The sequence below is a fragment of the Talpa europaea genome (genome assembly GCF_964194135.1).
Source record: "Talpa europaea genome assembly, chromosome: 1".
In the NCBI taxonomy this organism is placed as follows: domain Eukaryota; kingdom Metazoa; phylum Chordata; class Mammalia; order Eulipotyphla; family Talpidae; genus Talpa; species Talpa europaea.
The window spans coordinates 84,540,615-84,553,861 of NC_140073.1; the positions used below are offsets into that span (position 1 = coordinate 84,540,615).

Sequence of the window (13,247 nt, forward strand, 5' to 3'; positions counted from 1 at the left end):
AACCATATTGCTCTTCATTATAGCTGTAATTCACATTTTATTGACACTTTTCTTTAAAAATGGAATATACAGAAAATTATATATTAAGACCACCATGAATTATTTAAATGTGAGGAAATAAGTATTCAAAATGTTTCAAAACTGAATTGTAACCTAAATTTCAACAGAAGTAGTTCAGGAAAATGATATGATTGCAACAACCATTACTTTTAAAAATATGATTTACTTTTGGCAGTTCTTGTCCTTTAAAACTGCCCACCTGAGTAAATGCAGTTGCCTCCTTTTTTTCTCTTGTACTTCATAAACTTGCAAATAATTTTGGATTTACTTTTGTGTATATAAATACATAGTACTGATTAGTACTGATTATGTGTGTAACAGTATTCTAAGGATTTTTCCATATTATTCATGTTAATATGATTGCATTAAATGGCTATTAAACTCGTATTTGCTAGATCCTATGTTATAGGTAATATTATTAAGAATTACTAATAAACTGTGGAACAGAGAGGTGAAGTATTTGCCCAACATCATCATACAATTAATATATTGCAGAACTGAGATTTAAACTCAGGCATTTGATTTCCCAAGCCCATACCATTTAACACTAAGCTCAGTTCTTGCACTATGAAATTTTCTAAATTCAACTTAAAATACCCACTACTGTCCTTAATAATGTGCCTCACTGTACATAAACAAGCAATATTTAATTCTTCTTTATCCCATGTAATATTAGGAAACAAAAGGAAACAGATGATCTATTTTAAAATGTTGTGCTTAAGTATCAAAAAAAAAAACCTGGAAATTGGTGTATATGATAAATGGTTACTGAAAAATGGTATGAAAATGTTTGTTAATTCCCTACATGGAGGATGAGGTAGCTTTAAAACAATATTTCAAGGAGTTATTTTTTTTAATTTGTGATATATCAATTTTAATTTCATAGCACTGAATGTCATATATTTTTATAATTTATTTTTCATGAGCCCCCTATTGTTATTCAACAGAATATAGGGAAGAAAATATTATTAATATTCTTGTATAGAACCTTTGTCCCATTTTTATTGTGATTTTACTTTTGGTAATACAATAACCAATATGTTCCTGCATCTCTTTGCTTTTCTTCTTCTAACAGTAAAAATGCTACTTTACTGAAACAGATAAATGGAATGGATAATGCTTGCTATATGCTCAGTGATCCTTATAATAGTGAAAAGTAGACTGTAATCTGATAATTTCCCAAATGGGAAACTGACAGTTTTCAGAATTTCATGTTTGAAAAGCAAGTTCCTTTTATAGGTGACATTCTTTAATGTGTATAAAAACTAGAATATCTGGTTTGAGCCCTGGAAAAATATTTTGCATTAGTGTAAACTAGCTTATTTTATGCAAAATGAAGTCACATGTAAATCATATTTCAAGATGGCAAGAACACTTCCCTTCCCCTAATCAAATGTATTGTATTTCCCCTCCCCCTCCCTCTCTCTCTCTCTCTCTCTCTCTCTCTCTCTCTCTCTCTCTCTCTCTCTCTCTCTCTCTCTCTCTCTCGCTCGCTCTTTCTCTCTCTCTCTCTCTCTCTCTCTCTCTCTCTCTCACTCACACACACACACACACACACACAGCTTGAAAGCATCGTATTATTTTCTGACATTCTATGAATTTTCTAGGGGTAATGTCAATGTGGGCAAACCTGATCATAAATGAAATACACTGATTTTATTTTAAGGAAGAGAGTGATGTAATACTTAGACCTTGGCCATTTTTCATATCCAATTCCTTTAAATTACTCTGAACATAAAAATTACAATTTTTTCCTACAAAATACTGAACAATCTGAGGGACAAAAATTACATGCACATAATTTTGTTTTTACAAAAATTAAAATAAATCCTATCTTATAAGTGTCTTTCACAGAGTTTGTGACTAAAAAATTCTGATAAGGGAAATTTTTAGAGAAAACATCTTTTATTATACCAGTGGCATCTTGATAATCCAAACCACAGTTTCTTGTCTTATTTCATTTTAGTCAAATCTAATGTTTATTAGTTGCCTATTATATACTAAGTTGTACCTCTTCCCTTCAATTCCTTTATGCTTTGCAGGTTTGTAGAGTGAAGGAGTTCAGGAATTAGGAATGGTAGGAAAAAAATATTGCTCACAAAGTTCATGGTTTGCATAAACTCTCATGTGACAAAGGGAAATAAATTACATTACCAAATTGAAGTTGAAAATATTTAGAAAGAAAAAAAAGATTCAAATCAGAGAGAAAGCACTGAAAATCTTATAGATCAGGAAATCTTGATAGGGAAAATAGTACCAAGGAAAAATGAAAGCTAAGCATTGAGGAAAGACAAAGTATAGCTACAAAATTTATGAATCAGAGAGGTGATTATTGTTACTCAAGTCTAGAAGATAACATAATACACATTTCAAATAAGATTGGAAGTATGTTCTATAAGATCAGAAATTTCAGTAAATTGGGCCATCTGCTTACTCTACACTAACAGGGGGAGAAAGGGAAAGATACACTCCCTGTAGGAAAGAGCTTGGTGTGAGACTCATATGTCTAATCATGACAAAGGGAACACTATTTGCAGAGGAATGAGACTTCCATAGCTTATAGCACGTGTTATAATGGGGAAGAGTCAATCAAGAGGTATAAAGGGTTACACTGAAACTCTACCAAATGGTTGTGATATTCTGGGGGCGAGGGGAAGAGAAAAAAAAAAAGAAATATGAGACTTAGAATTGATAACATTTTATAAGGATTGAGTGCATGAAATGAAATCACAAAACAAAGATCATGATTGCTATTGAACCAGAATGTGGAACACGTGGGGATGGTAGCACATATGTTTCTGTAAACAAAATTTTCGTAAAATGAAGAAACATACACAGATGATGAATCTCTTCTCATACAACACTCCGTCTCACCCCCCAAAACACAGTGACTATGTGGGGGGTTTACACAAATGGGTCCTTAATATTTTATTCTAATTTACTGTTTATAATTAGTTACTTGCAATTCTGGAAAACCTTCTACAGCTTGCTACAGGTTTTTTTTTTTTATCATTGATGTACTAGCAATAACAAAAAATGTGGGAATTTGGTGTAAAACCCTTAATTTCTAAGATTTCTCTATTTTATTGTGAAAGAGAAAATGAAACACCAAACTAATTCAAATAAAGTATAGAACCATTCCCATCATACACTACACATGAAATATCGCTGTTAGCTAACATACATTGTTTTGCAGCTCACATATTACATGATTATAGTGAAAATAATTCTTGGAATGTTAATTCATACTAATCACCTACCTTGTGGCTGACGACTGGGATGGTATATCTGAAGATCAAATGGCTGTGCACTGGTTTTCTGAATCACACTGACATTCTGTCCTGTCCACTTGTTGGCTTTAGACAATGTATTGGTCCTCCAGTCTGTCCAGTAGACCTCACTCCCATATAGAGACACAGCAAAAGGATGAGAGAGGTACTCATGGCCTCGGATGATTTCTATCATCTCTGTTCCATCATAGAGGGCTGAATAAATAGCATCTGACCTACAAAAAGGTAAATATATCAGTAACTTTCAAAATTCACCCATATAACATGTGATATGATAATATTTTCATAATACCATTTAATGACAATATATATTATTTAAAATATTTCATGAACCTATGTGACTAGTAGAAAGGAAAAATAATAAGGCTGGAAAATCACCATAATAAAACAAAAAAGCAGACAAGTTTCAATGTATATATGCATGTTACAAACTTTTAGGCCATCTTTTGATGTTAAGAAAACTGTCTGATGCCAAATGAAATGTCAGAAGGAGAAAGACATATATCACATGGTTTTACATATATGTGGTATATAAAGAAACAAAATAAAGGGTCAGAGAGAACCTGGCTAATAACAAATTAAGAAATATATCTGATTTCCAGAGGAAAGACGGATGGTGGAGAGCAAAGTGTGGAGTTCCTATGGTCTATGATGGAGGACTGTGGGGGCCTTGATGGTGGGTGTTGTGTGGTGTGATGATATGCATCTGAGGAGGTGTTATCCTATACCTCTGAATCACACATAGTATTATAAACCAGTTACCTCAATATTAAAAATAAATGAATAAAAGCTGTTTAAGGGAAGAGAAAGAAAATACAGAAGGATTATTTCTTAAACAGAAAAGAGATTGTTTTTAAACCTGGCATCTGTCCAAACTATTCTTTTTTCAAAGTGGTCCACAGTCAGTCCATTAGGCCAAGCCCCAGTTTTCATGTCTTTGTAGATCGTTTTTCTCCCAGCACCACTCATAGAGGCAGATTCAATGCGAGGGAAATTGGCATCCCAATCTGTCCAGAAAAGAATTCTAAAGGAAAAAAAAATGATAATATTGTTCCAGCCATTCATTCACAAGTATTTATTGAGTGTTTACCTATGGAATGGAATGGCTAGGTAAACAGTTATAAGACAACCAGATGTATTAGCAGCCCTCGTAAAACAGATAGGCTAAGCACAAATTCATAATTACAGATTCTGAAATATTTTGGAAAAAAGTTTTGGCATGAGAGAGAATAGCAGGTGGGTTATCACATAGGGTAGGCAATCAGGGAGATAAGTACTTAGTAGAAGTGATATTTACACAAAATTGGAAGGATCAGGAGAATAGTGTAAAGAAAATGACAAGTAGAATAAACAGTAGATAGAAAGGCCCTGATAGGAAAAGCTGCATGGGTGATTTACTGAACTGACATAAGACTGATATATTAGAAATGTGGTGTGTGGGAAATAGAGGAGACTATGAATTTGAAGAGGCTGAGCGTACAGGTCTTGGAAAGCCAGCAATTATTTGGGATATTATTCTATGAGATTAAGAGGCATGTATGAATACACACATAGAAGATATATATTGATTATAATGAAGCAAAATCATAGGTATGTCAGTAGTTATTTTTAAAGACCACTAAAAGAAGAAAATGGTCTAAGGGTATTGGTGGCAGTAAAGAGAAGTGAATGGATTCTATGTATATTTGTAAGAAGAGTTGCCTGGATTAGATATAAGGAATTTGCTAGAGAATAGAATCCTAGTGACTGTCAAGTTTTTGTTTCACCAAACTCAGACTCGGGATAAGGAAAGTAAGTAAATGGAATCCACTAAGTGAAATAGAGAAAATAATAGCAGAGTAGATTTCAAGAGCTTGGTATGTATAGACAGCAATCAAAAGTTTAGTTATGAATATTTTGATTTTGAAAATTTAGGATATCAAAAAAGAAGGATTCCAGAAAACTGAGTGGTTTGCTAAGATAAAGCTAAGATAATAAGGCTGGCCTGGAGATATGATTTTGGAAGTCCTCAGTATAGAGATGGCATTTAGATTCACAGGATGAAATAGCTCATACGACAGAAGATGTGGAGCAAAACCAGAAGGGAATTATATACCTTGAACTGCACAAACAAGTAACTGTTAAAATGTACCTATTTATATGTTTAAAATCTTTTTTTTTTGGTAACATACAATTTGTAACCCTAAAAAAATCACAGTGCATAAACAGTTATATATAATAGACAGTAAGTGCTTTATGTGCACTTGATTTGTGAGACTAAGATCATGAAGAACTTGCAGAAATGACACAGTGGCCTAAACTGCTGATGCTTGTTTCTATGGCAAATTATGTAGTATATTTACACAATTCCACAATAACTACCATTAGCTAATATATTTTGAGTGCTTACTCTATGCTAAGTACAGTCTTCTGTGTTTTATATAGGTTAAATTATTTAGTTGACCATGAGGTGATTGCTAAAGTTATCTACATTTTACATGAGAAAGAAAGGCTAATATAGCTAAATTACATGACCAAGATTATGTAGCTAGCAAGTGGCAGATGGGGCTGGGAAACTGGACAGCCTAATTTCTGTTTGCACACGTTAAACATCTAACTCAATAATGTCATGTCACTAAAAAATAAATAAATAAATAAATAAATAGATAAATAAATAACAAAAGGCAAGCATCTGGTACAGGAATGGGAGCATTGCTGGTGATAAATGGTGCATGTCTTCTCCACTTTGGGAATAGAACCAAGGGGTATTATGGAGATTTGGAAAGAAAGACAAAGGACTGGAGAGAAAGTGACAGTCCAGTTAATCTTCCTATTATCAGTTCTGATAACATTTTGCTGATTAATGATGGTTTTTGGTAAAATCAGTTTGTCCTTTATTATTCTTATAATAGCTTAGCTATTTTTTGATCCTTTTGTAAGATAGTTGAGCATAGGCATTTGACAAATAACCATGGGATACGAAACACTCTTATGGAAAAAAATCAAAATCCAATTCAACTTATTACTTTTTAAAAGTCTTTATTGTCTATTTAAGGAAATGTGGAGTGAGGCAAACTAAGAGTTTATCATGACTTCCACCTTTGAGAAGTATATCATCTCTTAGAGGACAAAGGAATTACCAATATAAAGTCATTTCAGGACAACTCAAAATAATATATAATGCATTTAGTAAGTATGTATGTTGAAAGAGTATGGCAAACATGGAATGAATATTCTTGCCTTTTTGGTAAGAGTGCAATTTCATACTCAACTAAGGTTCTGGGCATGCAATAAATGTAATTAAATACTTGTCTCAGTGTTGAATTGTGTGATATCTATATTCTTGCTCTTATATATCAAATAAACTTGGAATAATCAAGGTGGATATCTGTCACTTACTCCAGCATACTTAGCTCAGAATCAATTTTCTCATCTGTAAATGTGAACAATAACTGTAGGCACTTATTGGAAACATTCAACGATGTAATAAGTGTAAGCAATTAAGCATATAGGTTGGATAGCACATAGAAAAACTGTGTTTGTGCATGCACCCACACACATATTCAGGGAAAATAAATAATTCAAAGGCAAAATTTCAGTCTTTCCAAACTGTTAAAATAACTGGGTTTGGGAGGAAGAGAATGAGAAGTAATGATATTTTCAATATTTAAATTTTACAATAGCATGAATGTGACAGTAGCTTAATTTTATAAACATGAATCATAGCCATGAGTACAGCTTTCAAAGGTGTAGGTTATAGGATTGGATTTACCTCACAGAATGCCTTGCAAGCAATGAATTTATAGTTTAAAAGAATTTTATTTCATGGGCAGCTTTATTATCAGTTTCCATGGCCTTGCTAATATCCAAGTCAATAATTGTTTAATCATCAAATAAGTAAGCAAACTATAAGGAAGAATATAAAAATGAACATTAATAACAGGAGCTAATGGTTGTTGAAGCTGGGTAATGATGGAAATGAGGGGATTCATTATACATTTCCTTTTATGTATTTGAGAAACTTCTATAATCAATGTTTAAAAGTATAGATACCTCAATTAAAAAAAACATTTAAATATAGCAGAGGGTATTTATAAAATTTTATTATTGGGAAACATTCCCTGAAAGATTAATGTTTAAGGTTAGGATTATTGTAGATGAAAATAACTACCAGGAAATAGCATGAAATAAGTTATAAGTGTGTACATACAAACACTTCTTGTTAATTAGAGAATGGAGTAAAGATAAATTAACATAACAAAAGTAAGCAATTCAGATTTAGTTGAATGTCTTTCTTGAAAACAATGTACATAAAGTGAACGATGCACCTCATTTCAAATTATTTTGGATCCACACATCTTTATATTGTCGCACATTATTTGTCAAATTCTTGTTAAACTTAGGACTAAAAAAAAAGTAATTAAAATAGAAACAAGATCAACATAGTGTTAATCAAATTTAATGTGATTTCTTGGCAAACAAGGTTGAGGTAGTGATATTTGCAAATTTGGAAAATATTAGGGGATATAGTCTTTGAAAACATTGAATTTGAGAATCATATATAATCATAGGTGGTCACCACCAGATCTAGGCAGGGCTATTCTTCACACTCTGAATTGATGATCCAAAGATTTCTAAAATATTGCCCTTTGTTTGTATAACAAATGGAGAATGCTATTTCTTGTTTTAACTCTTTATCAGGTTCTGCTTGTATGTTGTGTAAAATCCAATATACATATCAGTAACTATGCAAATCAATATTATTTGTATGTAGGCTTACCAAAATATGCACTGTGGACTCTAAAATAGATGTTCTCATGGATAAAAGAATGTGGGTTGGGACAATTTGCAGCATTCTAAAATAAGTATGCCTTCATTTCCTTAGTAGATATAACAGTATTAAACTGTTTCTTCTTTAGTGGTCACTGTGGTCTTAACTTTTAATTAATTCATGTGGGAAATTTCTAATACTTTTAGAATTTTAATACTTTTAGAATTCCCCAAAAGCATTCTTAAACTTTCCATAACACAGTTAACAATTAATTTTAAAAGTTGATTTTTAAGGATCATTGTTTCATAAATTTCTAAGTGCTCTTTCGTATACTTTACAATGTGGTATTTTAAAAGAATCATTTTTTCCTTATCACTTTCTTTTTATGGTTAAAACATATTAGCATTTCAGTGATAGCATTATTTCTTCAAGTATACAAAGACCGAATATCCCTTCTTGCAAGACATATGGAAATGTTTAGCCATAATTGCTTTAAAAAAAGAGACTACAGTCTACTGATTCTACAGTTCCTGCATTCACGGGTTAGTCTGTATCAGGATTAAATTGGGTCAATGGAGCATGAACAACTTGCACCATTACAGGCATGAAAGGACCATTATCATCTATCAGGTCAAACTGCATAAGGTGAAAATAAATGATCTTGGTAAAAAAAAAGAGGTTACTTATCTACAATCTTTAGTCCTTCTAAAACCAACATCTTTATTAGTTTCATTTAAGAATACTTCCAGATAAAATTAAAATTTTATTTAGATATCTTTCTAATCTTTACAATTGCTATTTCTGCTCCCACTAATTGCAATTGTTATAGCAGAGTCCATTTTTTTGTGACAAATGAAAACTAAATACCAGCAATGCAGCAGGCGAGGCTATGCAGCTGCAGAAGAATAAAGGCAATAAAAGTTCAAGAACTGAAGTGAGTAACCTGTAGATTCTGAACTCCCTGATACTTGTTACTCCCTAATAATAAGCTTGATGTTTAGAGGAGATTTATGTACTCTTTGGGGTCACCTTAGCAATAAGTGTATTACCTTAAATTGAAATGAAAGAATAATGACTCCTCCCTAAGACTTCCAATTTGGGATATTGGGTCAGAATACTGAAGGAATGCGACATGATGACATATATGTTTCATAATGTAAAATGAAGGTTTGTGGATTCTATGCAGGGGAAGTAAAGTAGTCCATTAAGAACATTTCTATTTTGGCATCTTAAAAGGACAAAATGACCTGACAACTATAGCAAGTTCAAATGATTTAAACATGTTTTATAGGGTGATGTTATGGTCTGTGTTTTCTTCAGCAAGCAAAATGATTGGTTGCACACTTTTTTTTTCTTTTTTTTTTTTTTTTGGTAATTGGAGACAAGACTTTTTGTATTATCCACTAGCTGAATTTTTACTGTATACTTTGTTCTTTAGTATGTTCTTATGCTCCTGTAAGTTACATGCAAATACTATTCTATTCATATGAATGCATAAACTAACAACAGGTGTTTGCTGAGTACACTTCATACACCAAGAGCAGTGGAGGAGTTTTCAGTGTTGCTTTTCTTATACTTAATTTAGCTTTGTAGTTCACTGTGTATATGTGCTTATTTCTATTCAATTCTCAGCCTACACCTTATGAAAATACCAATATCCTGAACTTTTTACTAAAATATACCTGAAAATATTTCATTGTTTGCACTACATTTTCAGAAATAATTGCTACAATTGGGCTTTAAAGGTGTTTATATGTCTCATAGCTTAATCATATTAATCATCTATAAAATAATTTAACAATAAAAATACTATCAGATCCTGATAACCAAATCTGTCACCCTTTCAAGAAAATTTCAAGAAAATTTTAAGAAAATTAATACTATGATCTCAACTTTGGTCATTTATGCCAGAAACAACTTTGCAAATGTCATTTACCTGCTTTTACAAATAACTTAATTGTCTTAATTAGCCTCACAATTTCATATTGGCAATTAGGAATAGAAGACATCAGCTTTTGCAGAAGCATTAATAATTTTTGTCTACTCTTAGGCCAGATTTTTATACTTTCAATTCTTAGATGATATTTTACTTTTGGAGAGCCCTTTATTTAACTAAAATAGTGTTTTTATTTTACTTAAACAGTATTCATGAGTTGTGTGTTCTTTGCGTTTCTGTTTATTTTCCTCTCAGGTTGGAAATTCCCTAGCAAACCAAGATAAATATGTTTATCCTGCTTATTGTCAGGTCAAAGCTTCCTCTGCTATACAGATTTCTTTGTTCAGGTCATATCATTTTCAAAACTTTTATACACCTGTTTTGTTTTTGCTTTTTCTCACTATATGTGCCTTTTGTAATTTGGGAAGTATTTGGTTTTTCTTGCATGTTATTATTCATGGTAAGATTACAACATTGTCGAAAGTTTCACTTTTCCCTTGCACAGATAAGAGACTAATACAACTTAGATAGGTCACATAGAAAATTTGACCTTTTTTGACCTATCAGTTGCTACATTAAAGATACAATATCATTGATAATAAACCTTTGTGGGAAATAAAGTGTCAGGATCAGCTATTAGAACCTCAGGAGCAGACCTTTAAAAAAATAATTTATTATTACATATAACAGATCTATTCCTGGTGAATTGTTACTACAGGAGGCACTGAGTTACAGGGGTGAAGGGGACAGTATAAACTGTGGAACTAGAGACCACACCTTCAGGAGAAAATGTATGCATTATTAGCTCACTGTTGGCAGATCTCTCTGTTTTTCAAAAGAAGTCAGAAATCCAGGCCTGCATGTAAAATCTGTTGATATTTTCAATTTTGGCAACTAATTCAAATAAATTTAAAACATTCTGGAAGGTGAGGCAAACACATCAATGAGAGTTGCCAGTTTGGAAACCTGCTCTAAACAAGCTGCTTCAACCCTTAATTTCTTTTTGAATTGGGGAAAAGTAAAACAAACAAACTTACCAGTGTATTGATTTCATAGTCTTGGGCATAACCAGAGTATAAGTCAGAGAGTGTAGCCCAGAAGCTGACTAAACACAGTGCTTAGTTTTCTCTCTCCTGCACCTCATTAAACTCCCTCCCAGCTGACACCCCTCTTTCATTAGTGTTTCTTGGATTTTGTATTAGTTAATGGCACTGAGCCAAAAAAAAAAATCCTTTCTACCACCCTTTAAACTTGACTATTGTTTGTATTTACAAAGTAATTCCTACAAAAAATAAATAACTAAAAGTAATAAAGTTCTCACATATGTCAATTATATATTAACACGAATATTTACCATTCCCTTCAAAGCCACTTCATGATAAAGAGGTCATTATCCTTGACTTGAAAGGAGGGAAGAAAAAACAATAGAGTAGTTTTCCCAGAGAGTAAGTGACTGAATCCACATTTTCTGATTCCAAACCAGTGTCTCTCTTCTGCTTTTTCACAAAGGAATACACAGGGGAATCATGGAGGCAATAACCTGAGTTATTTAACATTTGACCCTGTTCTCCTGAGTCATATGCCTTGTCTTTCAAATACCCCAGTAGTCAGCATCTCACAACTTCCAAGTTTATTCTAATTTTCTTTTAAACTGACTCCAAGTACATACAAAATAAGTAATGGGTGAGGGGGTTAAACCGGTGACTGTCTGAACCGAAGATTGGTCCTGTGGTTTGCAGCCATTAGAAATAATTAAAACATCTTGTTGGCATGCCAAAAAGAAATTCATTAATTACTAGTTCAAAATATAGTTGTGTAGGGTAAAGAAAATGTCAGGCTTTTCTGCCCTTCCACCATCAGGATAAATGATGGATCCTTGTCCTGAATGCATGCCTGATGGCGGGCACCTGGAATAGGGTGTGGACATAGGTAGATGGGATACACCTGCGCTAAGACTGTACTTTTTAAGGGCAGTGTCATGGGGATGCCAGCAGAAGCCAAAGCAGAGAAAGCAGCAGTAGAAGCCAAAGCAGAAGCCGAAAGAGAAGCCGAGAAAGAAGTAGCAGAAGCCGAGAGAGAAGCAGAGAACGCCAGAGAGCCCAGATAGAGTGAAGACTTGCTGGGGCTGGGAGGCCTGCTAGCCTCCCGGCCCCCAAGCATCCCTGCCTGCCATATGCCTGGTGAACCCCAATAAAAGACCTGCAAAAAACCTCTGAGGACTCTGACTCCTCCTTTACCCGGTCTGCATGGGATCAGAGAACCTACACTGAGGTCCATTCCTGACTCTACAAGTTGCAATAGCTTTCAATAAGACCTAATGCCCATATTTAGAAAAAAAGACTTTTCTATTCTCCAAAAGTACCTAGTAAGGAATTATGAAACCAACCATGTGGCAATAAACTTAAACTGCTTTATAAAAACAAACTTAAAACTAGTTTAAAGTTAAACTAGGTAATAAACATACACACAACTCAATGCATACACACAATTATGTAAGTGTGTATATATATACATACATACATATGCATGTATACATATATGTATATGTATACATATATGTATATGTATGTATATATATACACACACACATACACCAAATAAACACTTTGAGTCATAATTTATGAGGTAATTGAATTCAATATTAATTTGAAAGATGCTATTTTATACCAAAGTGTTTCTGTGAAGGACACATTCCCTTACCCATATCTGGGGTCCAAAGCAATGGCCCGCGGGTGTTCCATGGCTCCTGCTATTAGTGTAGTTCTTAATGAACCATCCAGTTTGGCCACTTCAATTTGGTCAAGATTGCTGTCTATCCAGTATATGTTGCTTGCTATCCAGTCGACTGTTAGTCCTTCAGGGGTCGCCAGGCCATGCTCAACAACCACTTCAATTGCACTGACGCCTGCAATAAAATATGAGAGCAATAATTTTGCCCATTAAAGAACACAAAAGGAACATCCTATTTATTATATACATTGTATAAATTTATTATATAAATTCTGTGAGACATGGTACAAAAATAGTGCCTGGCATGTAGGTAACTAGAGTTCCAAATTTTGAATTACTGATCTTCCTGCTAGGTAGAAAATAATTTATAAAAACTTCTGAGGCTAATAACAATGATTAAGTTGCAAAAAAGTTATTTCTTGTTTCTGACTCCTTAGGCAAAACAAGGGATTTGGGGAATAATAATGCTAAGCTGATTAAA

General features: G+C 33.2%; 1 protein-coding gene across 1 annotated transcript in view; it reads right to left on the reverse strand.

The window, feature by feature from the left end:
- Nucleotides 1-13,247, reverse strand: part of LRP1B (LDL receptor related protein 1B) — a gene marked incomplete at its 3' end in the record, with an annotated part of 1,731,654 nt that overhangs the window by 552,693 nt on the left and 1,165,714 nt on the right. Inside the window, exons 25-27 of the mRNA XM_084254814.1 lie at nt 12,737-12,941; nt 4,210-4,374; nt 3,321-3,565 (exon numbers count right to left, since the gene is read on the reverse strand). Coding sequence (XP_084110940.1) covers nt 3,321-3,565; nt 4,210-4,374; nt 12,737-12,941 — 615 coding nt within the window. The remainder of the gene's footprint in view (nt 1-3,320; nt 3,566-4,209; nt 4,375-12,736; nt 12,942-13,247) is intronic.